Source organism: Stylophora pistillata, chromosome 4 (genome assembly GCF_964205215.1).
Source record: "Stylophora pistillata chromosome 4, jaStyPist1.2, whole genome shotgun sequence".
NCBI classification, from domain to species: Eukaryota; Metazoa; Cnidaria; class Anthozoa; order Scleractinia; family Pocilloporidae; genus Stylophora; species Stylophora pistillata.
The window spans coordinates 4,377,166-4,405,011 of record NC_142522.1 but is presented as its reverse complement, the minus strand read 5'-3'; the positions used below and the strand labels follow the sequence as shown (position 1 = coordinate 4,405,011).

General features: G+C 37.7%; 1 protein-coding gene across 6 annotated transcripts; it reads right to left on the bottom strand.

The window, feature by feature from the left end:
* Positions 1-27,565, bottom strand: LOC111327060 (disabled homolog 2-interacting protein). 6 transcript variants are annotated; one of them, XM_022931153.2, is made up of 25 exons: positions 27,330-27,565; positions 27,159-27,241; positions 26,955-27,051; positions 22,469-22,557; positions 19,940-20,028; positions 16,565-16,649; positions 14,515-14,669; positions 12,278-12,385; positions 11,247-11,345; positions 10,696-10,781; positions 10,323-10,453; positions 10,147-10,191; positions 9,785-9,850; positions 9,558-9,654; positions 9,404-9,483; positions 8,428-8,490; positions 8,130-8,242; positions 7,887-7,964; positions 7,736-7,803; positions 6,947-7,022; positions 6,710-6,800; positions 6,122-6,229; positions 4,879-5,960; positions 2,409-2,493; positions 1-1,185 (listed from the first exon to the last, which is right to left on the bottom strand). In XM_022931153.2, the coding sequence occupies exons 1-25, from the start codon at positions 27,367-27,369 to the stop codon at positions 778-780; spliced, it is 3,522 nt and encodes a 1,173-aa protein (XP_022786888.2). In that variant the 5' UTR covers positions 27,370-27,565; the 3' UTR covers positions 1-777. The 6 variants fall into 6 exon arrangements, with proteins under 6 accessions (XP_022786888.2, XP_022786887.2, XP_022786889.2 ...); XM_022931152.2 differs by having other exon boundaries at positions 2,409-2,496; positions 27,330-27,559; XM_022931154.2 differs by lacking the exons at positions 22,469-22,557; positions 26,955-27,051; positions 27,159-27,241; positions 27,330-27,565 and adding an exon at positions 21,035-21,232 and having other exon boundaries at positions 2,409-2,496.
* Between the last annotated feature and the right edge of the window lie 281 nt (positions 27,566-27,846).

Here is a 27,846-nt window from a genome sequence, read left to right as displayed (position 1 = left end):
TCTCTGTAAGCAATATCTTTATTAAATTTATCCATAAACCATTTATTTGTTACTTTAAACTAATATTACTTCACAATTTCTACACAGAGAGATAAAGACAAAACTCTCCCTTCTTTTCAAATTCATTTTCTCTTGGATTTTTGCATTTATTTTACGGATCTTAAGTTTTCTGATTTGTATTCCTTGTCAAGTTGAACTTGAATAATATGTAGCACTTCTGATCTAAATGTTTGCTTTCTGTAAGAGCTTGAACGGCTAAATTATTGAGACAATTGTACACGACTACGTTCTTTAGTACAAACAAATGTGATTAAAGGGTATATCTAGTTTAATAAATAGAAATATAGTAAAAAGGAATTGTACACAAACTTAAATGTAGTTCGTATTCCCATATAAACACTAAATTTTTTGTTCAATTTCCACTAAAAAATTGTTTGAAAACTCTCAGTATACTTCTTTGAAGGTGTTTGCAACTTGAAATAAGATCAGACAACTGATCTGATTTTGGACGTCTGCATTTAATTACGCAGGGTTACTAACGCTTTCTCAAAGGGCAAAATGGGCCCAGAGAGCCTGGACACGAGGTAAATGATCGAAAGTTTGTCAAGCATTTCGTTACGTATTTCATTGGCATTCATATTTCATGCCCATTGAGACTGTCATCTCCTAAAAGCCACATCTTTGCACAAAACGATGACTCCATGTATCCGTTGGACATTTATATTGTGGGTCCCTGGGGCCTTGAATTCTTGCCACCCGTCATCAGGCCTCCACTTACTAGAGGTCACTGCTTGGATAATTCAGCACTTTGTTGTTCGCTCGTGAACCTCCAACCTGGTTCAAAGTGGCGATCAACTTGGCATTGTTCGAGTCAATTGATTTGATTCTTCTTTCTTGAGCTTCAATTATGACCTGTTTGGCCTGAATCACTTCTTGCATTTCTTTATGTTCTTGGCGTAGTTCCGTCTCGACGCTCACCAAGCGGTCCAGTAACTCTTTCATTTCTTTGTCTTTTTCGTGTCTCAGTTGTTGTAGACTGCTTTCGCTCTCCGCCAGTCTCTCCTTGAAGGATGCTACCAGCTTGTGTGTGCTGGATTCTTGTAAGATGAGCTGTTCGTGGGTCGACGCCAGCGTTCTCTTCGTTTGCAACAGCTCTTCTCGAAGATCTTGCAGTTCTTTCTCATACTGTAATAAGAGGTTGCAAAGAAAGCATTGATTGAAATTTTCCATTTAGTAATTTCTGGTAAACTAGTTCGTCTACTCGTTAAATTCGTCCTTAACACTTCTTTTGTATTACCAGTACAAAGAAAATTTGCTCTCAATTTTGCTAACATAGAAATGTTAGATGGAATTTCAAAGAAAATCCACGATGATTAGTTTTTCATTTCTAGTTCAGGATTTCGAGCATGCTATATTTAGAAACGAAAACCTTGTATTGTGATCTAAATTTCATTTGACCATATCCGTTAGGGTTAGAGGACATGTCAAGTGCAACGTATTGTCAAAGTATTTCTCGGTGACATGGTTACACTTTTTGCACTCAAAATGCTTTCCGAAATGATCCTGTTCAATCCAGGCAGGAAATAAAATGCTCCTCAATTTGTGAAACTCATTCAAGTTGTACTGCATAGCAATGAAGACAGACATTGAGCACCAATTTCACTGACACTCTATTTACGTAGAAAAATCAAAATACAATTTAGTGTACAAAAATCTAGGTTTGGTACATTGCTAACAGCTTTATCTCAAGGAGAAGTTTAGCTAACGAGGAATCTTCACTGGAAGGCATCTAAAGACATCTGAGGGCTTCTTCTGGCAGGTTTTGAAAATGTCACCTTAATATACCATATACCACTAATCTCCAAATACAACGCAATATTTGCCCATCGCAACCCTCCTGTCTGAGTCAATCTTTTTTTAACTTGGCCCCACGTGGCTTGATATTTTAATTTCTTTACGCCACAAAAGTCCATGACCTCCTAAAACATCAGACCTAGGCCAAATCGTTTTACTTCTAAAACGCTAACATAGATGCTTTCCTAAGCCTATCAATCTGTCATTATTGAACAATACATGTAAGACAAATTGGTGAATTTTTCTAAAAAATATTTTGTTTTGCATCGGAAAAACTTCACATTTCCTTGCGGAGCACGAATTCGCGTCGTGATTTGCAGTCACAAAAGGAGCGAAGTCATTTCAAATGAAAGCTTATTCAATGTTAGCATGGTTGTCATATTCGTACCGGATAACCTAACATACAATGTAATACCCTGAAACTAAACGTCACAACATGGGCTAGCTGTGAAGTGTTTGGAGCACAGAAATTCGTCAAGTTTTTTACCATAGTATCAAACTGCTTCGTTGGGCGGAAACTTGAGAAACAGTTGAGAAACAGGGGACGAACTCACCTCTGCTATGGTTTTTGGTGGCGGAACGTCATATCCATTTTCAAATGTGTCCTCAGCTCGGGGCGGCATTCTCTCCCAGGGACTGCTGCTATTGAGTCAAACAAAATGAATACAAAATGAGGCTTTTTCCGAGCTAACGGACGCTTAACGTTACCTACAGTGTGAATCACTAAGAGCACGAGTAAAGCTCCGTTTGCTTGTTAAAAATCAGAAGCAAACTCCAGCCAGCTCCGTTAAATACATAAGTGTGAGACTGGACTATTGTTGGAACGCTCTGGAATAAGTCTTCTTTTGTTTGCTTTTGTTCCTTGTAACAGCAACGGATGTGATATTTACATTCGAGTGTTCAACGCGCTCAAGCCTCAAGGGTATTGCTCAGTGATTTTGTGCTGTTATAATAGTAATAATAATAATAATAATAATAATAGTAGTTTATTCACAATTAATCACACACAGAAAGCAAACAAAAACTAACAAACAATACATTAACAACAAAAAATACATGAAAAATCGTGAAAGGAGGTAGAAGTGGTTATCCCTTTCTAGTCCACCTCCTTGTTCTTTTTTCTTTGATCGTTGTGGAATAAAACCTGAGTAATATTCTTAAGGGTGAGGCAACAATAGAGTCTCTCTGACTTTAGATGGTCCTTAGAAGCAATAGAGGCAAAGCTATTACGTAAGTCTCATTACATTCAATACTGAAATGAGGCGGTTGTTTCTAAAGGGTCTCAATGGGGTTCACCGTTAGTAGTAAAACGGAAAAATAAGTTGTTAGGTATAAAAATTGACAACCTTGAACCGTTAGTCGTAAAAAAAAAGTTAAGCGTAAAAATTTTTTTATCCAAGATGTGTCATTTTTTTAAGTGTCAGATTAGCCGTAAAATAACCAAATTTTAACCGTTAGCCAAAAAGCCATCACCCCATTGAGACCATTTTTCTAGTCATCTATTAAAATTTAAACAAAATGATAATAAAGAATTCCATGAGAATAAGTTTCTATGTAAAGGAAAGACTTCTTTATGTTCCTATCTAGTCTTTAACAAACTAATACCCAATCAATCATGATCGTATTTTGAGCCAGAAAGACAACATTTTTCAAGAATTTTTTCTGTAAACATGTGTTCCAATATGAAAAAATTTTCAAGTCTGCTGATTTTTAGAGATTTTTCCTAAATCCTCTGAGGGGACAGTACTTTGTGCTGATATCTCTCTTCTAGCTCGACCTTTATCAAGGAGTGCCTGATTTTGCTACCTAGGCCAGACATTTCTGGACAAACTTATAAAAGAACTGATGTTTTCGAAATGTCAATCTGACTAAGCATTACTGAGCATATTTAAATTATGACGAAATCCTGAACTAAAAATAAATTGCATGCCATAGAAACTTGAGTAACCGGATCAAGTGGTAAGAATGGCTAGTGCTGAATAAGAGACCTATTCACTGATGCTCTCAGCAGCTGATATCAACTGGGAGAGCCAATCTGTTTAACTGCGCAGGAGCAGGAGTCCATGTTGGAGTGATTCTGCCATGGCAACTGAGAAAGAACCCTTATCCCATCATTAACTCTGACCTTCCAGAATTCGTTTAATTTGTGATAATGCTAAAGAGATGGTGAAACGAAACTTCAACGGAAGGGAAGGGGGGGAGGGGTTTAGAGATAAGGAAGGGTGTGGCAAAGAAACAAACGCCAGGTTCGGAACTTCAACAAGGTTCTTAAGACATTCCTTAGTCAAAATACATACTCTTATAAACAAAGGGTTAAAAAATTAAAACGCGAATGTCTGCATGTGATTTCCGGCTCTAAACTTTAATTTTTTTTTTAGCTACACAACAACGTCATTATATCGTGTGAGATATGAGCAGATGGGCAGAGTACACGATGAGAGAATCAAACCAGTACCAAAACTTTAGAAAAACCATGACAATTGTATGAAAGAGAGTCTCCGTGAGGTGAAGGCTTTTACGGACAACAGTTAAAATTTTGGTTAATTCACGGTTAACCGTTAATATTTTTCCATTGTGTGTCACCAGAGTTTTTTTCCGCTTATTTTTGTTTTACGATAAACAGGTAATTTTTATCCGTAACCCCTATATTTCTTGCCCGTTTTACGGCTAACAGAATTCCCTTGAGATCTTCATGGAAGGACCGCCACCAGAAAGGTAAGGAATTGAACTGACATGCAGTATTGAGCCAAAAACCAGCTGGAACCAGATTTCCATGTAAAAAAATACCAGCATGCCAAAACTGAGGTAGTAAGTCTTAGCATGTTCTTTTAAGTCGCACTGAGGCCAGAGTGTATTATTTTTTTTCATCAACCATTTAAAAACGGTTGATAATAAAGAATCAATAGATATAAAAAAAGAAGGAAAGAAACAAAAATGAAATGTTTGAATTCCCACCAAGAGAAGTAAATACCCATTTAAGATAAAGATGCAAAAAAAAAAAAAGCTTGAAGACTTGTTTCTTACCTAGATCCCCTACTCTTGTCTTCTGGACTGGGAGTCCGTGGCATCTTTCTTGCTCTCCGCCTGCTTAGTCCACCTCCCCCTCCCACTCCTTCCACGCTACTCCCAACACTATGCCAACTCTCCTCGCTTCCACTGGAACTGCTACTTGTCCCTGAAGGACTGCGAGCCACACGACCCACGGTGGGATTGAGGAACCTTGAGGAGTCATTGTTGTTTGGATGAGGGGAGGAGCGAGGGGACTCCACAGACTTTGGCTTTGGCGCAGTCGGTCTCGGGGGGGCCGGAGGCTCGGGTGACGAAGTTCGAGATCGATCCGTTATTACCGGCGAGTTACCAGGAGGCAGCGATCTTCGTTTTAAGCTTCCTTCTTTGCCGTTCCTTTGGCGCGAATCATGAACAGCTCTATAATGTCTGTGGTTTGCGCTCTCTTTTGATTTAAGACTCGATCTCGAGTTTGATAGTTCTCCTTGGTAAATAACTCGTGCTTCATTAGGACTCCCACCATCCATACTTGAAATGACATGGGGGCTTTCTGATTGCGATCGCCGATGTGAATCCAAATTTCTAGTCAGCGAACGTCTTTCGGACGAGCTTCGTTCTCGCTCAATTGCACCAGGAATGGCTGTGCTTACCTCTTCGGATGCGATCGCTCTCCGATACGATCTTCGGCGAAGACTGCTTTGTAAATTATCGTCGTAGGTCGCTCGTAGTCGCGGTGATAAGTTCGGAGGATCGATATCGGAAATGGGCGACAAAATAGACTCGTCGTAACGAGAAATCGTTAAGTGTTCGGGGATCGCCGCCGTCGTGCTCCCATTGTCAACAAGGTTAGATTCCGAAGATGATGTGATTGGGGGACTCTGAGTCCTTTTGTTCGGTGATTTCATGATCCTTATTTGTGACACGGGAGTAAGAGTGATGTTGTTTTTGTCTTGGTCACTCACAAGGTCCGAGGATGAGGCCCACTTCCTGTGAGCTACCAGGCTTTCATTGCCAAGAGCGAATTTCCTTTCGGAATCATGATAAGTCTCCTGCAGAGATTTGAGGATAAACTGTAACGGGCGAAGCGTCTCCAAGGCATCCTAGATAAAAGAAATAGAGATTGTTTTCGTTAATTAGAAAAAATATATACCCGGTATGTAGCACACTATTTTTAGTAACACATTATAGGAGACTGTACATGCTGAGAACAAGATGACTGTTTTGGTTTCGTGGGGAGGATCTTAAACATTCAGAAATATACCTGGTTCATCTTGCTGGTTTGATCTTTCAACATGTTGAACATAAGAGCCAGTTCTCGTCCGATGTCGATGATTCCTTCATAATTATTCTCTGTGGTGTCTGTTCTTGACTATTAACAAAAGAAGGGGACAATGTTAAAAAATTTAGCATACATACACGCTTTCGGAGTTCAAAACATCAAGAGTAACTAGTCTTGTGCATGTATGATTCGTTCATATTAAGTCCGTGTATCAAACTCGAACCCTCATTAGATGGTTGGGAAATGCTCAGAGCTAACTTAAATGCTTGCTTTTTAGAAACTGGACGCTTGACAAAGACCGGATAGTTCGTTTTACGCGATTTGCGTATGCGACAATTTTGTGCAAGTTTCCAAGACATTACGACATCGTGCCGATTTTGCAAAAGTGTTTTACATATTGCAGAAAGTAAGGTATCCAAAGTTTGCTGAGAAACGATGCTTAAAGTTTATTCCCGAGCAAAAAGTATAACTTTTCTAGCCCACCCAATTTTGAGAAACGTTATTGCAGCATTGGGAGTGGCACCGTTTGGCAAAAGAACGTTAAGCGAAACGCGTTGAATCTTAACTTACAGATATTTCACTAAGGAACTTTCTCATGTTTACGAATTCCTTCTCCACAAATCCGTTCATGAAGCCCATGTATTCTTCCTTTCCACCAAATCTGCAAAAAAGTAGAAAGCGACTTTTAAAAAGTTTACAGGTTATCTCATCAGAAGTACACTCACGTATCGCTCTAGCCACAGTTGACGTAGACATACGGAGATTATTTTTGGTTTACATTCTTAACTAATTGTTACTATGTCTTACCTGGTAAAGTTAGCCAAATTTTGGACTACTTTGGCTATCAGTGTTAAAGCTCTTGAGGTTCTCTCGTTAGGATATTCTGGTAAAGGAATTTAAAAAAAAAAATGAGTCAAAGATTAATCTTGGTAACGTCAATCGTTCACTGTAGACTTGTGTGCTGCTGCTGACCAAGAGCTGAGCACACAGACAAATAAAAGAGGGTATCACCTGATTGTGTCAAAATATGATTAAAGGGACAAGGGAGGTTTCTAACTTAAAGCAAACAAAGCAATGAACAAAAGAACGAACAAGGGATATCAAATGGAGGAAGTGTTTGGTTGGTAAATTCCGAACGAAATGGTATCAGTGCTTCATAATGACAAAGTTCTAAATAACAACAAACATATGAAACACATGTGTGAACTGCTGTTATTAGACGTATATGAGCACGATCCTTCGCAGTAAAGCACTATTTGAGCAATAGTGAAAATCAGACCTGAAAAAAATTTCAGGCCTGTACGAGATTCGAACCACTGACCTCTGCGATACTAATGAAACGCAGTTCACACATATGTTTCATATGTTTGTTGTTGTTTGATTTATCATCTACGGGTTTATGTCGAATTAATTTGATGGCCTGCTCCCAGTTGGCTTGTTAGCTCAATTGGTAGAGCGCTGCACTAGTATCGCAGAGGTCAGTGGTTCGAATCCCGTACAGGCCTGAAATTTTTTTCAGGTCTGATTTTCACTATTGCTCAAATAGTGCTTTACTGCGAAGGATCGTGCTCATATAAAGTTCTAAATGATACTTACCTTGTACTAAATGGAATAAGCTGGGTGATAAAATAGCTGGGCACAAGAATCGCAGGAAGATTGATCCACTAGCGAAAAAGGCAAGAAAAAAATAATAAATCAGCACTTCGATAGCTTCTTTGTATTTTGATTTGAAAAGTTTTCAACTCACCTGATTAATTTTGTACTCAGATCTTCACTTCTACCTTCGCACCAACGACGGAATTCGTGGAAGGTTATTTGAAGATCGCTAACAAGAACAACCACACAGACAATTAGAGACGTTAAACAAGAAAAAGAGATAAACTGTACAACCAAGGAGCAGAATAACAAAAATCAACTGTTTGTTTTCTTTAGACTTCCTCTTCGGATACCTCATTTTCCTGGTTGAAAGAGAAAATTATAACACTCTTACCTAGGAAAGAGACAAGCAGAACACATGATCAGGTTCCATGCTTTCTCTACGAAATTCTTTAGATTCTCTTTATTGGATTCGAGGTTCCCGGATGATTTCTTTGATGGGTCGACCTGAAGAAAAAGATAAAAGATAAACATCTATGATATAAGAAAGATAACTAATTATGGGTTGCAGTAACTATTACAGTAGCACCAAGGAAAAAGACAGACAAATCGTCAAATTCTACACTTACGCGAAACATAACGAGTAAAAAGGCGATTCTATAAAAACGTTTTCTGAAAGCATTTTTTCTTACCTCACAGTCCTCTTCAAACTCATACACGGACTGAACAAAGTCACCAAGGGTGTCTTGCAGATACTAAAAGAACATTAAACTATTAGTTTAGACCTCGGAGGAAATACGAGGAGGAACTTCTAATTTGACTCTTTCACTCGTTGGGGTGATCATTACTTAACACTCTACCCAATTTTGATAGACTAGGAGGTTTAGGAAAACCACGAAGGCAACGGCAATGGGAACGTCACTATACAAAAGGTTTGGTGGGTTGAACAATGGCTGTGCACGTGCGCTGTAAATCTTTGTAGATTTATTTGCGTCCCCTGCAAAACAACGACGTGAAATGACCAAACTTTGCGTTGTCTGGAGAACGTGTTTGACGACAATTACTTCTTTTTTTTTTTTTCATCTCTATTTCTTATTCAACGCTGTTTTCTATAATGAGTTTCGAGATAGTTTTGACAATAAGAAACAAAGTAAATGATTTTAGTATCGAGAGATTCGTAGGGAAAATATAAGTTAATGTTTTAACCGACGTTGTCCACGGCGTCGCCGTCTTCGTTTCTTAAACTCCCTACTGTCAAATAGATACACGAGGAATAAATAATCATGAACCAGGGGTATTCTTTGGATATAATACCCAAGTCCCACGACTGGCTGACGAAGGAATGAACGGTCGTTAGTTCGAAGAGTTCTCTTTCAGATCTTAGGAATGAAAGAGTTAGCGATTTTCAGGTCCTGAACTTGGTCACGGTTCTCTGTCACACAATACCACATCCGATTATGCAAGGTAACAAAGGCTACAAAAAGGGGGTAAGTTTCTAAAGAAACTGTGGTGCTGCGTCGGTGGGAGTAGCAAGGTAATTGGGGTTGCAACTTGACAAATTTGCCTTTTTGTAGTACTGAAGAGCCAATAACCGAATCTTCATAGAGTGAATACTTTTTGTAAAACTTTAAGAAAGATAACGTTAAAGTGAACAGGCAGTTGACTTACTGATTCGCCAATCATTTTCATGTATGAGTCCATTGCTTTGGTTGCAAAGGAATTACCACGAAATACGAGGTTTTCGTCCTCTATAATTAGGAAAAAAATCATAATTAGCAGAAGTAAACTTCCCATTTCTACAGAAAGACGAATTTAAACTTACCCAGATTGTTGACTTCGTCCATAACAATAGTTGAGAGAAACTCCGTCGCTTTTCCACAGGCTTGTAGTATTTTCAAAAGTACTCTGGAAATCTCGTCCTGTAATCAAATGCAACGAATAAGTTAAGGAACAATTTTAGCAGATAAACGAATGAATAAATGAATGAACAAATGAATGAAGAGGAGGTGCGAGTGAAAACACTTCTGATAACTCAGTCTGACGACAAACCTTTTGCTTGACGCTGACCACTGGCTCTAAAGCTTTACAGATTGTCATGTAGTTGCGATTCAAATACTGGAAAAATACAGACAACAAATTCAAGATAATTAAATGAAAGCAAGTGCTAAAAGGAAAAAATAGTAATGATTTAAGGCTGTTTCAATGAACATCGCTTTTGCTTTTGATACATTTTTGCCTGTCAATAAAATGTACCATAGAGCAAGTTTTAACTCTGTGTCGGAAATAATCCAGGACTGTATTGGTTTTGTTATATAAGGTTACGGTAATTAGTTGAGGTAATTGCGACACTCTTAACCAATCACGTGCAAGAACATAGTTCATGATTGAAGAGAAAAAAAATGAAGCAGTACCTCTAGCAGTTCACTATAACTCTTGACTGGAAGGATGGAGACCTTCTGCAAAGGGACAAACGAGACGAGTGAGTAACTCAGTTGCAGGTCAACTTAAAAGAAACCACTGAGGCTAAGCTCACTAAAACAAAAAGGTAATTCCAAAAGAGAGTTCATCATAAAGTAAAAAAGTAAACCTGGTATTTAAATCGAAGTCTGACACTGGAAGATTCTCCTCCATTGGTCTTGTTGCTTTCCATGGTAACGGGATACCACTTCTCTACCTCGACACCAATTTCCAACGAGTCGACGGGTACGTCCACGGAGCCTGGGACAGAAAGAGTAAAAAGGTCACCAAGTAAACAAGTAGCATAGCAACCATGTCTAGACAATATCAGATCTACACTTAAAATCGTCTCCACGGATACATCTAAACTTGGAGGGACCACAGAGTGCGTTTAAAGTTGCATATCTACTCTGAGATGTCTTAGAGGGCGAATCCTAAATGGCACATCTCCACTTGGCAATCTGGTCACTGAGCTAAAATAAGGAAACATATCAACTTCTCACCAACAGGCTTTCTTTTGTCCTTCTTGTTTTTGCCATCGGTTTCTTTGTAGATTTGGACTGTAACAGTCTTCACTTCTGGTAAATCACTGAAAACATATGGACTTTTAGGGATCACAAGTGAAATAAATAAACAAATAAACTAGAAAAAAAATCAATCAAACTGAGCAAAACTTTTGGACAGTTTTCAACTGTCCGTAAAACAACCAAAACCGTGGTTATCACAAGTACCAATCAAAACAAAGGTAACTGACTTGAAGCGCGGGAAAACGCGAGTGACCAAGTTGGGATTGGTTTAGGTTTTGCATTTGATTGGCTGAAATAGTGGCGCGAAATTTTTGGACCAATTACAGAGCGAAGTGAACCGAAACCATAGCAATCCACGATCATTTTCAAAACGCGCTAGAAAACTTTTAACGTAAAATGTAAAAAGAACATGCAGCAAATATTGAGGTGTTGGTTGACATACTTTCAGACGACATGAATCTTCTCTTCAAAAACAATTACAACACTAAATGCAAGCAAACAGTTTCTTCAATTCTTCTCAAACTCACTTGAAAGCAAAATTCTCTCCCCAGAATAGAATATCGGACTTCGTCTTGGAGGACGTTTTGGCATAGAGAACCTTGTCGAAAAACAGCTCACAATAAAACCTGCGAGAAGAAAGGGAATGGTTTCACTGATTACTTACGGCTCTTTATAACAAAAATAATCAGTCGAGAATGATTTGTACACATACACTGTTTTTCCAACAACTTTTAATCTTTTTTGCATCATTGTAACGTCATGTTGTCGGGCTATTGTTGCGATAGGTTGTTAACAACGTTATTTTTTCGCTTGTCATCATACTTTGAGTCATTTCCACAACACAGAAAATTTCCTTTAAACCCTTAACACTATCACATTAGTTCGAATATTCTCCATAATTCTCCTTAGATATTTCACATGGTAGTGACAAGGAGAGCTTGTTTGAATATCACGAGCTTCTTTAGTTTGCGATCATTTTCCGTATTCTCATCAGTGACCCCAATGTTCGGTTCAGCAGTGATACCGTTAGAAGAAATGAGATCCCCAGTACCTCTCCAGGGTTATTGGATTAAATGAGGGAAAAGTCGTGAAATAATTGTTTCATGGGTTAGCCAAACACTGGGAGAGTACTAACGGACCTAAGAGGAATGAATGAGGTTAGGGAAGGAAAAGATTACGACGGATTGAAAATGACGGACTGGAAACACTAAAGCTGAATTCTCAAGATGGAAAAAAGTGTCGTTCTTTCATATTGGTGAAGTCTTTCATTTTCCTCGACGGACAAATTATCCGCTTGAACCGGAAAGCCTCGATCATGAATAGTGGACTAAATCAGCTTTGGAAAACTTCACCCTTAGCGACAAAAGTTCTGGCACAATCACCTGTCAGTGATAAATCGAAATTCGTTTTCGAATTATCACTAAAGGTAAAGGCTACAATCCTTTCATGTCGTACGACCGTTGAAAAGCGAGATTGTACGTCACACCATCACACACGACATTCGGATTTTTCAGAATTTTAACGGAGATTATATACCAAATATCACCGTTTGCCTCACCGTCGTTTAGGTTTGTCAGTCAGACCCTTGGCCTCCACAATCCACACTGTTAGACCGATATCCGTCCTGTATTGTACATCTCTTGTTGGCTGGATCGATTTTTTGATGCTGTGATAGAAGAAAATGAAAAGTATGTTACAATTTCCTCACCTCTTTGTGTTGTAATAAAGGTTGGAAAGAAACACGAGGCGTGACTAAAATTTTTCACTCATGCCGGCTTATATCAACGATTTGATATAAGCCGGCATGAGTGAAACTCTTTTTTTATGGAAGATACAGTTTAGAAATTACCAGTGCTGCTGAATTTCAGGAGCGATCAAATTCATATCGCTTCTTAGGTGTTCAAACAATCCATCCTTAACATGCTCAGACAATAGAGTTTAACGTTTGACAACAACGAAAGTAAACCAAATCGAGCAAAAATAAAATCGTGAAATTATTTTTTGACCTTTCAGACTCTTGCTGTTGCTGCACCATTTTAGGTAACTTTGAAAAGCTCAATTAAGGGAAGCCATACACGACTATAACGTCGCTTCGTGATTCACTAAGCGACAACTGCGAGATGTTCTTTTTTTTTCTTTTGGGCACGATTATTTAAGATCTGAGATTAACGCTGTCAACCTATCAATCAATCAATCATTCAAACACTGAGCTAACTGCGCGAAAGCAAAAGTTTGTTAAACTTCCGCTAGAATGACACGTCTGTCGCGAGGCTTACGTCAATTCTCTTAATACAAAATATTCCAGGTGAAACGTCGGTCTTTATGTCACCCTGTAACTGTCTCCCTTTGTGTGTCTTCGTTTCTGATTAATCAGTTTGTATTGCGGAATACAGTGTAAAATCTGATTGGTTTTGTCGGTAGCTCGTTAATGCTTTTGACATTGTGCAAAGAAAGGTTGAGTAAACTCTACCTAAGACTTCAAATTTGAGAAGGAAAGAGAAAGAGTCGTTTCAGCTTTGCGAGATATGACGTAAGGCTAGGCAACTCGAGCTGTTTTCGAAAAATCACTTCATGGTTCTAGAAAAATCGAAGTAAACGAATTATAGACCGATCCCTGAGTCAGAGCTAAAAAGAAATCAAAAGGTGACAGAATGCAATGAAATCAAAAGGTTTCAACGGAAGTGGGAATATTGTACGAGGCAGCTATCCCAAGTTTTTCTAAATATACAATCCTTAAATGAAACAAGGAAATTAGAGAGAAAGTTAGGCTTCATTTCAGTTGGATTCATTCTACGTTGGATTTTCTCCGCTTGATTATGCTATTCAGAAGTGAGACCCTTTGCACTTTCTTGCCCAGTGAATCAAGTCAAATCTGGTTAAGTTATTGCGGCCTGTTTACGGTGTGCAGTCAAGCATAAAAAGTGAAAGGAGATTTTCGTTCTTTCGAACTCATTGGAAACACAACACGTCAAAATCCTTGACGCACGAGATACAATCACGCGGCCTTTTTTGCCAAAAGATATCGATGCGCCTCTATCTGCTGAAACTTGTTTCTTTTAAAGAGCACAAAAGTGAGAGGACTTGTAGAGACCAAGTAAGCAAAAATTGTGTAAGCTAACCTAACTTAAGTGGAGATGGGATGATTCTAACTAATTTATCTTCATATCTACGGATATTAATTTTGATTTACTGTTCAGCCTTCTTATGAAAAGTCGGTCAACGGGAGAAAGTAATCATCAAACTGATCACATTATTTATTCAGATCTATTACTCGGCTGAGGGACTAGGCGAGCTCTGATTGGTCAAAAACTAACTGATTAATCCTTAGGAAGCCGACACGTTTTAGAGTTATTTGATTTAAAAACAGTGGACAGTTCATTTTATCAGTGAACTGTTGTAATAAGATGGCAGATCACTCGTCTTCCAGGCTTGTGATTTATTAACCTTCCGTCGTATTTTTGAAACATCCTGCTTGGGTGATAACGCCGGCGAAACAACGACAATTCACGTTTTATTTTAGACGTGAAAGCATGTCTGTCGCCACCTGAATTTGTCATCAAAATGATTAACTAAATTATGAAACTGCACCGCAGTAAGAAAAAAAGGAAACTGATTGTAGTCGGCGAGGAGTGCCAGAAACCGCCCAGGACGGAAATGTTGACAAGAAAAGTGGGGCTGTGAAGAAAATACAGGAAGAATTCCACGCCTAAGGGGATTTCAGGTCTTCGAAGTTTTCCTATTTAAGGAGAAAATGAATTGTACAGCGTTTGCATCCAGAGAATGTGACATGTTTACCTCACAACCCATTTTTCGAGTTCCTGTGAGCTGCGACACGAGAAGTACTTGGTTTCATGAGGCGTGGTTACTTGAAAGCAGTGCTGCCTTGAGAGAATGCTTGGATGGATGGGACGGACTGTCACGTGACCACTGATTGACAGGTCCACGCTTTCCTGCGTTTGGGGGAGATTAAAAAAATATTATTGGGAGAAGAAGCTGATAAAATTTTTTTCCATAAACTAGACTTAGTATATTTTTCATTCATGCAGTGAAACGACTACTTCAGCGAAAATGTTCAATATAGCAAGTGATCAACTTTTTAGTACCTGCTGGACTCGACATACACGTATTTCGTGATGACAGCTACAAAAAGGTAACTATCAAATTATAATATGCATGAAAAAATTACGCACTTCTGATTGGCTGAAAACGAGTGCATTTTTCATGTAACACGAGTGCAAATTACAAATAGCGCTCGCGCGCGGCTAAAATTTTGTCCGTCTTGACTTCCTGTGAAGCGTTTTTCATGTACATTGTTAACAAGTAACAACACGATTTCTCGTGAAATTTGGTATAAATTTTTCAAAGGGTACAAATTGCACTCGCCCGTTGTCATCGAAAAATTTACTCCATTCATTCAGCCTCGTACTGATTTTCAGCATGGCCATTACAGCACGATGAACTAATTTCCCCCAGAAAGCTGCGATTGCAATTTTCGTTTGATTTTCTGACTAACGATAATAATAATGACAACAATAATGATGATGATGATGATGATCACGATAACAATAATAATAACATCTACCATACTGACGCAATCAAACCTGCTTTTTATTATATTGAATTTAAAAGAAAATGAAAGACGAGCGAATGTTCGACTAAATCAAACAACACTAGAACAAAAAACGGTTATGCCGTGACTTTGTTTCTCTAATAACCAATTAATGGCACGAAAAACAAATTTTGAACTTGGGTGAGATATGGAGATGTCCCTCGAACTTCTGCATAAAATCAGTAGTGACATATGCTTGACAAGCTGTTGAAAGTAGTTTTTCGTCTCTTTCTTCATTGTGAATTGCTGCAACCCACATAATTCCTTGTGGTGCTAACAATTTAATGCAATTACTTTATAAAACAAAGACTTCTTTCAGGGCTGGGTTCGTTGCTCAAACAATTAATGGCTCTAACGCAAATATTGGCATAACAGGCAGATCTTGGAAATTTAGTTGAAAAAGAGAAAAAAACGAAAACGTTGCCGACACTCCCATGTTCCTAGCATCCGTTTCTTAATTGAAGCAAAGTTACAAAAATGTTGAAAATTACGATTTTCTGTTTCAATGAGAAGAGCGCTTTCACTGTGTGGCAACTGTACTATCTCAAAGTTTACATTTCTTGCATTATTGGTGAACAGAGCAGCGTCCTTGTTTGTCGCATATACTGTTTCATTGTTTGTGTTTGACATGTGTGTACAATTCAAACTGGCGGCAACTGTAACCCAAACTAGTAATTCAAACATGACCCTTAATCCGTTGACTTAAAATGAAATGGAGAAAGAAATAAAACTTGATAAATTTGAATTGTTTTTACGAGGGTACAACACGCAAGGTCCACAAGTTAAACTTGGACAGGTTTTAGAGCTATGATTTCTCGATAAAATTGTCTAAATTGTTCAACATGTGACAGAGATTTGACGGCTAACACATTTTCAATTTTTTTTTTTAAGATTTGCCAACAAAACTGTCACCACGAAGGTCTGAAAATGTCTTCATTGCCATATTACCAATTGCAAACTTTTCAGTCATCATTTAGCGATACTAAACTACAACCATGACTTCATCCGGAGACTCCAGAAGGCAAGTTAAGGTTTGAAGCGTGGAAACGTTCTTTTGGCTTCACGCGAGTGGAAACTTCGTAATTGCTTTTACCGATTTAACTAGAAAGCACCTGCCTCCCGGCCAAACAGCAAAAATAAAAGAATCATACTCTACAGACTATATCTGGCCTATGGTAGACGCTCCCTTTAGTTTCTGTAGTTTACAAGCACTATTTCTAACAATGATGCACTTACTGATGATGTTGTTTTCATTTTGCTATCCAATGTTTCTTGCGATCGCCATCTCGGAATCGTCGGAGGACTCAGGCTCGAAAACCCGCTGAAAAAAACAAAAGGCGAAGATTTTATGAAACTACCACAAAACGTGACACGTAGGAACAAGAAATGTCCTTATCACACTCACGAGTTAAAACGCGCGTACGGCATAATAACCAAACAGTGAGCTTCGTGTCAACACACATCACTCTTAATTTATACAACTACCGCGAATACCTTGTGATTGGAGAATCTATGACTGAATCTAACGTATAATTACGTTATTAAGGACTTGAATGAAATTAAGATCTAGTTTAATAGCAGCGGCTAATTGAGGGAGGAATTACGGCATGTTCGTAAACAGGTGGCATTAAAGACTTCTAGGAAAAGAAAGCGAAAAACATAACAATCAAAACTAGATCTAAAAATACAAAAAGCATCAAGGAGTTAGGGATAATTTATGCATAGCAGTGTCTCTAAGTTTACTTTGAGATATATTAATGAACAATGACTCCATTCTGTTGGATAGTCCAGTACTTGAGTTCTAGATCTCATCCTTCCTGATTTGTGCACTACTGCTAGAAAGTAAAACTGCGTTATTTCTTCCAGCCGCGAAGGTGGATGATGTTGGAAAAATGTTATCAGTATGAATCTTGAAGTTATTTCTTGGTGAGGGCTTTTTTACAATGGCGGAAAGAGCGGCTTAATTCTATGCATGAGTTCATATCCGCGGACAAAAAATCTTGATGAGTAAACAAATTAAACAAAAGATTTTCAAGTCCATCCCGTAGAGCAGCACTATGATTTTCACTTTTAAAGTTAGAAAATTTTATAATGTCAAAATCGTGTCGTTCGACACACTATCTGAACTTATAAAAGTCCTGGAACTAGCGGGGGCACAAATCCTTCAGTCCAAACACCGGCTTAATCAAAGAGAGGTTTTCGGATATGAAGGGACAGCAGTAAAGCCCTCGGAATGTGTAAACTTCGCCAAGAACGGATATTAAAGAGGCCAAAAACTAATCAAATACAAGATCTACTGCACGAAATCACTCTTCAATGTATTGTGTCACTGTCATGTCTCTCAACATTCAATTCCGTTTCAAAAACTCAAATTGCGCTTAGATCATAATGAACTTTACGTCGTTGCAAAACCACTCCGTGGAGGGAATATGGTTTGCAGCATCGGCAGGTTATGTTGCATTATGTTTGCTGTGCCTGCCGTAACTATCAGCCGAAAGAGCGGCTTTGTTGGGCAATACTTTGGTTGATTATACCCAAAAGCTTACCGTGTTATGGCCCTCACGCTTGGAGTCGCCTCCGAAACGTAAATACGAGGCATCTGCATATTCAAAGCAACTTGTAAACGATTTCACGACATCTGCCGCCAAATTAATAACCACAGTTTGCTTCTTATTGTTGTTACCACACAACAACCATCACCAAAAATAAAAGAAAAAAACCACCCTTAAAATCTTGGCTACGTCATTGAGAAACTTTTCAGGTGAAAGACATTTCCAAAACATGACTTACTCAAAAGAATGGCATGCAAAGCGAACACAAACACATGGGATTAGCGGTTTTGATCGGAATTTTTCACGGCTTTTGTATAAATGTTGTATTCGGATTATTGTACAGAAAAATTACCTAAATTACTCGACTGCCAATGGGAGTGAAGGAACAATTAATGGCGCCACGCAAACAGTTTTTTAATAAAGATAATTACTCGTATTACATTGAAAGCTCATTCTCTTACAGTCTGTGACTTATTAGAGTCAATTACCTGATTAAAACATTGATTAAAACTCTTCTGCTCGAAGGGATTTTGTTGCAAATGTTTTCGTGACGGGATATTTGGACGTGTAATTTACGTTAGCATTCAATAACGCCGGTGAAAAGTAAATTAAAAATTAAACCATAGAGTGAATTAAAAAGGAGAAAACGTCGAAAGTTCCTATTCTGTAACCTCTAAAATAAGGCGTAATAAATAGTGAGGCACATAAGTGAAACCTGCTGAGTATGTAGGTGAGTCTTTGGCTGAAAACCGTTTCTACTCATGCGCTACCGTGGTGTCCTTTACTGACTGGGTTCTCTCCTATCCGCCAAAAAATTTTATGTTCGGAACAAATCTTACTACTCTTTCCAGCGCAATCTAGATTTCCAGGTTTATTGACTTCGAAGATAAATTTCCGTGTTGAAGCCCCGAGACTGCACTATTGTACATTCCAAATCTCGCTGTGTTAACATCTTACACACTAACATCAGTACACATATTCTCCATACTGTTCTCTATACATTTCCTAAGGTGATGACAAGGAGAATTTGTATAACAATCAAGAGCTTGTTAAGTTGGTGATCAATACCTTAACTCTCGCGACCCTCATGTGTGATTCAGGGTTGATATTGTGCGGGGAAATTAGACGCTGGTCACTCTCTATGAAATGCATTTTTGTGTCTGATACTTGATATTAAAAATTCGGTTTTTTTCTCCAAGAAAAAAAACTCGCAACATGCAAACTGTAAGTTTATAAACGCTGCGAAACTATTGTGATTCCCATTTTGGAAAAAAATAAATGTTTCGGAGGAAAGTTTCATTTAAGGAAATAAAAATTTCAGTGGAAAAATTTGATACATCCATGATGATGCAGTTTCACAGACCACTTTATTTTTAGAAATCCTTGAGTCCTTCACATGGACCGCTACAAATCTTCCACCCCAAATAAAGAGCTCGAGACTTTTTTTTTTCATCCTCTGAAACAAAAGTACAGGCAGGACCAATGGAAAACTTTTTCTAACATAGGTTAAATACTGATTGAACTTGAGGGCAATTTATTTTGGATCCGCGTATGGCTTCATCACCTAACAGAGTTCCTAACCGTCCACGAAAACATCTATTTATTCATTTAAAATGAAACGTGACGAAAAAGCTTTCTCTTGCGTTTTCCAATGGCAAAAAAATAAAAACAATTAAAAAAAAAAAATCAACATACTCGTCTGTAACTTAAGTTGTTACAGAAACATGTCTCTGAGAACATAGAACTCTCTTGAAGTTATATTGCACGAGTGATTTAAAGAAAGATAAGTTCATTCTGTTGGATGTAATCGTATTCATTCTCTATATTTGCACAACTCCTGGGCACCTGTCGTAGATCTAAATTACTATTAACAATTTCTCGTTTCTGCTAAAATCACTCATTACCAAAACCCTTATCGTTTTCCAGTAAATACAATTTCATGTACTTTAATGATTTGCATGAGAAATCAATTGCAAAATGAACGAAACATCAAGTAACCATTTTTCTTGATTTATGATGTGCATATTGCTCTACGATATTTACAAGCTTCCTTACTTACCTATCACTATTGTTCGTTCCGGGTAAAAACAAACTTCTTGTCAATGAACGGTGGCGTTTTCCATCAGTACTTTTCTTGGTAAAGAAGTCCTAAAAGAAAAAAAATTTAAATGAAAATTTGATCAAAATTTCTAGATGGGTAAAGCTATTGATAATTGCTCCGTCACGGCGCCTCTGTGCAAATGTAAGGAAAATTTCGATTAAAAAGAATATTTAGTCAGTTTTCTTACGGTATAGATATTCCGCATAGAAATTAGCAGTAGTTTTATACAAAACAATGAAGACATGTAAGGACGTTTAATTATAAAAAGTCAGCTGCTACAGCAGCCTTCTACCTTAGATTGATTAACTTCCGAAAACCGTATTAAAATTGCAATGACATCTTCTTAATTATAATTTCCTAGAGTCGAACAGAAACTTGTATTTATTTTTCCACCCGCAACAAGGCAGCGAAAGCTACCTTGTGTTCAAGGCTGTTGCCTTCTTTCCGTCGATCGTTGAAAATTAAATTCACAATGATTTCTTTGTTGGACACAGACGGAAGGCGGAAAGATGTAAATTCATAGTTTCACAGAGTGAAACTTATTGTCGGAAAAACCGCAACTTCAATAAACAGTGTATGCAGTGGATATTGGCCTGTTTTTCACCTCTTGCGTTGTCACAAAATTTGAATAATTACCTAAAAGAGAAAACGCTTTGCAATTTTCCGTTGTCGAGCTCAGAACATTTCAATATATTTATTTTCTCCTTAAAATGATTAAGATATCAAAAAAGGCATCATAGTCACTTCTTAAGAAAGTCTGCATATTTTACTCATAGATGCGTGAAGTTATGTTTATAAAAATTTTCAAGAGTACGGTATCACGAAGTGAAATTGCCCTCAATCACGACAATTATTGTTCATACAACCCACACTTTAGATAATCTCCTTGACTACTTAAGTTCCTGCCGCAAAGAGAAACCTTAGAAAATTACCTAAAAGCTGATTTCACAAGGAAAGTGTAAGCGTCATTTAGCGACTAGCAAAGGCACAGTTAAACAAACTTTTAGTCATTCATCGTGACGCGAACTCAAACTATGAATAACACTAACTTACCAACGACATAAAGGTTTTCTGTAAAATTCCGTACGCTTTCCAATTTGATACAAGCTCACTGGATACAAACTCCAAATCAGTTGGCAGTTACAAGTCTGTTGACCCCATACCACGGATACATTTTCTAGAGAAAGTTTTAATGCGTGCCCTGTTTATCCCGCTTTGCTGGTTACAGTGAATTGTTTAGAACTATGTCGGACCCAAGCCTTAACCGCGAGCAATATGGCGTTTTAAGTACCTTTGCAACGAAACTGTAAGCAAAATATCTGGTACTAATTAGCCGATACAAACCGTTTAATTTTCCCCGCAAAACATTTACTGTAGAAGCAATTATCATTTAGGGTATTGAAACATAATATCCAAAAAAATTTTCAGTAAAAGGATCAAGGCCTTAATAATTTGGGGAAAAATTCCAAAACAGTTTTACGGTGATTTCGCATCTTCTGGGTCACTATACTTAATATGGTAATAAATTTAACAAAGGATAGCTATACTGGTAGATGAACATGAGTAAAATCCCTTAAAAGGAAGGTATATTACAACTGGCAACTAACTTGAAACAAGATAACATCGAGGAAAAATGCGCGCTGCTGAACCCAAGTGTAAAATTTAGAACCGAACAATACCATTTTAAGATTTTTATCTCCTAAAAGAGTATTGTTGCACTTAAACCATAGTACCCACAGGGGAGGGGGGGGGTTCACTTTGCAATTCATACGGACTTACTTTAAATCATGTAAATTGGTCACTGTTACAAATTTGTCTGAGAGCTAAGTTTTGATCACTGGGATAAATTCAATTTAAAACATTCTACTAAGTAGCGAAAGTTTCCTCAATAAAACCATAAAATTAAATCAATGTTTCTCTGTTGAGTGAAAGAATTTGGCAGAATCTTATCATAACAACAACAACTCCACAGGGAGACCAATTTGCTCGGGGCTGTTGGGTGGAGGATTGATATCAAAGTTCGCTTTGCTTTTGAGATTTAAAGATTAAGTAGCTCTCAAGAAATAATTGGGCCACGTCCAAACCTCTCACATGCTAAACTACCTAGATATCGTTGACATGTTGCGATCAAAAATTCAAAATTTAATTCCTTAAAGTAGAATTTGGGTTGAACGACTTTCGCCCCCTCTCCAAATCCCTTACTAAGAATTAAAAATAAAGGCGATCCTACAGCTCAACTTGGGTTAGAGTTCTACCATTTTCGGCTTGTAAATCCTTGAAACTACGAGGGATTAAAAAAAAAAAAACGTTCAAATATTGACAAAATTTTGGAACCAAGAGGGTTGCCGATTTATCAGGGTGCATCGATGAGAAAATACGCTGATTTTTCTGGCAGCATGACTGGTGATTGCAAATGTTGTGTTAAACAGTCTTGTGGTTAATTACAGTCATCATTAGATCACGAGATCATAAGAACCGGAAACTTACACTTAGTTTAGAGCGGTTTCCGTTCAGTGCTGCTGACAAGGCGTTTTCAGAACGGCTCCTCCGAGACAAACGGTGCGCGCGGGAGAGGCCTGCAAAAAATAATGAGCAATAAAGTTATTCCTTCTCAGGTATGAGGTCTAATAATTAGTGATCATGGGGCACAGGCATCCCAAACTCGAGACACGAAGGTGAAGGTCGTTTCCATTGAGAATATACGTCGCATTTTGAAGCACCTTATATCTGGCTGTTTTTTATCAGGCGATGAGAAATGAACCATTTCCCAGATATCTGAACCTCCGATTTAAACGAGGCCAAGTTTGAATCTTTGAAAATGAAAATGACTCGAATTCAGTACATTTTCAATATAGCTTTACACGTGGCCTCGTTTTTAAAGTGAGGCCGTTTGGAACTCGGGAATGGCCTATTCTGCTTGCTTCAGTTTCTCGCCAGGACACCGCTGTTAGGACTTTTGTCGGTCTCTGGGTCCAATTTCTTTCTAAGTTACAATCACTTGCATAAGATCTACTTCCGTTAACCCTGTAACTCTAAACATCTCGGGAATAGTCCCCCCCCCCCCCTCTCTGTGTTATGCGTTTCCTTGTGAATTGGTTGAGAGAATTTGGTGTTAAATGAAGATAACATTCCCTGTTAATAATTCTCTCAATTGTCATCACTTGTTTGCTGGGAAATGTATTGATATTGTCAGGAGAAGTTGATAATTCGAAACTAACATACTGAGTAAAGCTTTCTAATTGGTAGTTATCGTATTCCTACAATATCTCCCTAAGTAAACAGGAAAAGAAATTTTTTTCACTGGGCAACCAGTCGAAGTGAGATTTGTAACGAACTTGTACTCTCATTCAGTTCTCTTCCAGGAGCTTGAGAAGAGAAAGAAAGAAAATCAACCTCATGGCCAGACACGTTTTTATTCAAAAGTTTTGAGGTCGATGCTCATTCTCTCCCCCCCTTTTTTTTTTTTCAAAAATCTATTGATTTGTTGAATAAGTTTATTTTCATGATAATCAGTTTTTTGGCCTTGTAATAGGTATCTTCTGCTTTCTACTTGGCTATGATAAAAATACACCTGTATGCCATGTCATATTTTGCCCTTTACGCCGGTAAACCGATAGACGTGCAGTCTATGTTTCTACGAATCAAACTTCAAACAAAACACAGTAATTGTCAATATTACTTTCTATGGGTTTGCTGGTGTAATAAACTACAGGTTGTGGCCAATGAGGGCGCTCGTGACATTCCATTTATTTTATGAAAGGAGTAAACATGACCACAATAAAGGGAACAATTACTTTGTAAATACAAAAGCTTTGGGAAGAATCGCGGTGCACTGAAATACTGCAATAAAAACATGGTTCAATCAGTTTCTGGGAGTAAATGAGCGCCTTTGGAGTTTTCAAGCTATTGTAATACACTTGGCACTTAAACAGATAATGAAGCCTTATAAAACATTCCGCCAAAGCTCATTGAAGTGGCTTTAACCACGCTAGCGACAAGCATGTGACTTTTTCCAAATGTTCTCAATATAAACTCCAATTTAATGTGTTAAAGCAATATCTGAAGCAGGTGGTCTTTTGTATCGCCTTCCATCTTTTTCTCACTTTTAATAGTTTTCCTGAGTTTTACTTAAATATCTCTTTATAACTTCAAAAAAAAAAAAAAAAAAAAAAAAAAAAAAAAAACATGTTGAAAACCATGTTGTCAGGTGTTCGGATGGATGGCGATTCTCTGAGCCGCCGATTCATTTACGATAAAATCAAGACGCTTCCATTTTTCCTTATTTGGTAGAAGGCGAGGGGTCTTACGTGGGTAAACGGAAACCGAAAAAACCAGTCGTGAAACGAATATTTTGAGGGGGTTAGCCGAGACTCTGGTAGCAATGAGACTATGGAATACCTAATTTGAATTAGGTTCTAGACTGATTTTTCTTGAATCGTTTCTCACATTTTGCCGCTCAGCGTTGAGCAATACGTGTAATCACCCTGGCTAAAAAAAAATCTAGCACTTAATACGTTGGAATGAAGCACACTGAGTTTACTATGCGGAAGAAATTTCTATCGTTGCAACCGTTGTTAAAATATTTACTTTCAAAAATACTTTTACCATTACGTACGAGCAGACTAAAAATAAAGTTAAAGGCCAGTAAAAAAACAAAAAACCAAAAAAAACAAAACAAAACAAGCGAGTGACTGGCTGTGATCGTTACTAGTCAAAAAAGAAGCAAGGAAAAACCTAAATTCCAATCTGAGTAATCTATAGTTTCCTTGGAAAATAAGATTTTAAATCGAAAGTCTACTAGCCACTTTTCTATGTTTTAATCAACCGATTTCTCTAAAAAAATCGAAATTTTTTCAAACTACAGTTATTGTAAAATATCTCAAACGTTTGTACTTCAAACACCGGGCAAAAAAAATACTGCCTTAAACGAAATTTGATACTCTTTAAAAGACTTGTTTATAATGAAATAAAAGGTCAATAAATAATATTGCCGAACAAAAAGCAAGTTAAAACACCCAAATTCAAACGTGATTAAACGAAAGTGACACCACTGCATATTCAGTCTTATCATTGACAATAATCGGACTAAACTACCCACGTGCAAATTATAAAGGTAAAACCGCCAAAGGGAATATTCAATCAAACCCGATATTTAAAATCTTCTAATGAAAGCCTTTGACAAATCTAGTAAAAACAAGAAGACGAACAATATTGACTAATCTTTTTTTCTTTTTTTTCTCTCAGTTGGTAGATATAGAGGAGATAAAAGAAAAATTGACGTGACTCGGTTTGGTCAACAAAATCATGGCTAATTACTTTTGAAAAGAGGAACGATTGTTTAAAGTAATCCTTTTCTTAGCCTAACAAACACCGCAAAACCCACGTTTTAATCGTAGCATTCAGCCTTTCTTCTCAAATTTGCTATCGACGACAACTAGAGAAAACTTTCCTACGACAATTACATCAAACATGTTAAGGAAGATTACCAGAAAAGAAACTAGTTAGTCCCTTATGTTGCAATGAAATATGAACGACCTTAACTTTTAAAGTAAAACAGGTAATATTTATCCAGAATAATCAACAAATTTTGTAAAAAGTTTGGTAAAAAAAAGGAAAAAAAAAATTGTCAGAAGCCTCTAAATAGTGTGCGATCGCGCGGCGGTAAGATCAGAGAGAATTTACGCCAAGTCGGTGTCTTTGATTGACACTTTAACAGCTTGGACAACCGCTGCTTTTGAGAACCGCCAACAGGACGTGAGCAGATGATAGGACAACAGTCTTTAGGTGAATATAGGCCCTGTAATCTGCCATAAAGAGGAGTATTTTTACAAAGTTCGAAAGATTTAGATAAAATTTCGATTTTCTCTTGCTATTTTGAAACAATCGCGAGCTATAAAAAGCTTTTTAATGTGTTTTAACTCAGTTGACGATCTTTTTTTAACCATACAGTTAATGTTCCGTAAAGAATTTATTCACTTAGGAAATACGGCAACTCGTCGGAACAATGGTAATTGCTATCGGGTGACTAAACATTGTATCCTGACGGGTAAAAATGACAAAATTAGCACTAAAAGGAGAGGTCTTGCTTTCGGCTCGACGTTACTTGCTGCGCTTTGCTTTTTCGCGAAGTATGAAAGAATGTTTAATCGAAGATTCCCGTGAGTAATTATCTTTCAACAATACAACACGGCAGACTGACATAAAAGGAGTCCTGTTAATGCTTTTACAAATTTATTGAATGAAAAACAAAGGGCAACAGTCTGCTTTGAGTGGATAAAGAGATTAGTGAACCGAGGCAATATTTTCACTCAGGCTTGAATTTGTTTTGGTCATCAGTGTTCAAAACAAGAGGTTTACTATGTAATTGTTTAAACAAGCAAAACAAAAATTAAGGATAATATAACGTGAGGCAACCATTCGTCAGTTCAGGGCTGAAAAACGCATCTTAGTGCGAGCAATTATCAGGAAAATTCGCTATTGAAGGGTCAGTCCTATAGAGCTTTCAAATTTTTTCTTCGGGCTGATTGCAAATAATGCAATCGCTATTTCGCAAATGTCATAATAATGAATTGTAAAAGCCATTTTGCTATCAGTGAAAATCTCAGTCAAACGAAAGGCCTTGCTTCGGGCAAAACTGCTGGGAGCTGACTTGTATAATACACTAAACTGAACCCTTAGTTATTGAAAGCTCTTCTAGCCTTGTTGTTTATAGCCAAAGACGGCCAAATACAGCACGCTACAAAAAAAGCTGTTGTTTAGATAAAGTCATAAAAGGGTAATACTACATGACGCAAAACACACCTACAGTCGGCATGAACTATCAAATTTAGGGCCTTGATAATATTGTGATACGGGTTCCATATTTTAAATAAGTGAATATTCATTTGCTTGCTACGGGAAAAAGATAGAGTCGTTAAGGCTGAATTTTTTAAAAAAAATAAGCATATTTATGGAAGAAATTAGTAAAGGTTACCTTCGTGTGTTGGATTCAAGATAAGATCAGAATTGTCGCAAAGTTTGGCCTTGATTTTAGCTGTGGCCGCCAAAAACCGAGCACAATCAAGATATTCCTGAAATAGATAAAAGGGAATGTTTGAGTCACTTAAAATGTTGTGTTGACGAAGACTGTTAACTTTGCTACACAACTCCTTTTAGGAAAGAATGACAAAGTACTTACTATGTCATCGATAAACGACCTCAGTTTCTTCTCGTTTGCGAAGAGAACGCATAATCGGCTCAGCCATTCGCTTCCGTCCTCGGCTGCGACGGAGAAGGAAAACTCGAATTAGCAAGCCATTCTTCTGTAATTTCCGATCTTTAATTTTCTATCAGTAGCTCAGTCACTTACCTAAAATGGTCAGCCATCCCTCCAACGTTTCAGAAATCATTCCGACGAGTCAAAGCTGAAAAAAGTCTGCTAATTAGAGAATTATCCTCAATGCTTTCTTTCTACGGGCAGAGCCATGTCGTAAGTTGATTTTCTCGCTGGTAGTCTTGTACACTGCCCGATATCAACGTTCATTACAAATGCGAGAGAACCTCTTTCTGGTCTAAAGTGTTTATAGCCAATCAGCCAATCAGAACATCATCTTTTGTTTTGGCGATAATTGCCGATGTTTCCAAAGGTTGCGTGGTGATAAGCATGACGTGACCTTGTACTCTAATGAGCAGCCATATGGGGTTATTAATCATCATTTTGCTTCAAATGACGAAAAAGTACTCAGCAGCTAATTTGTCGTAACGGAAAGAAACAAAAATTCCTTCCAAAAAAAGGATATTCGAGTGGGCTGTAATTCGATGAAGCAGGATTTTTATTAATTTTTAATTAACTTTGCAAGGAACCTGCAAATTTCGATGATGAGGCA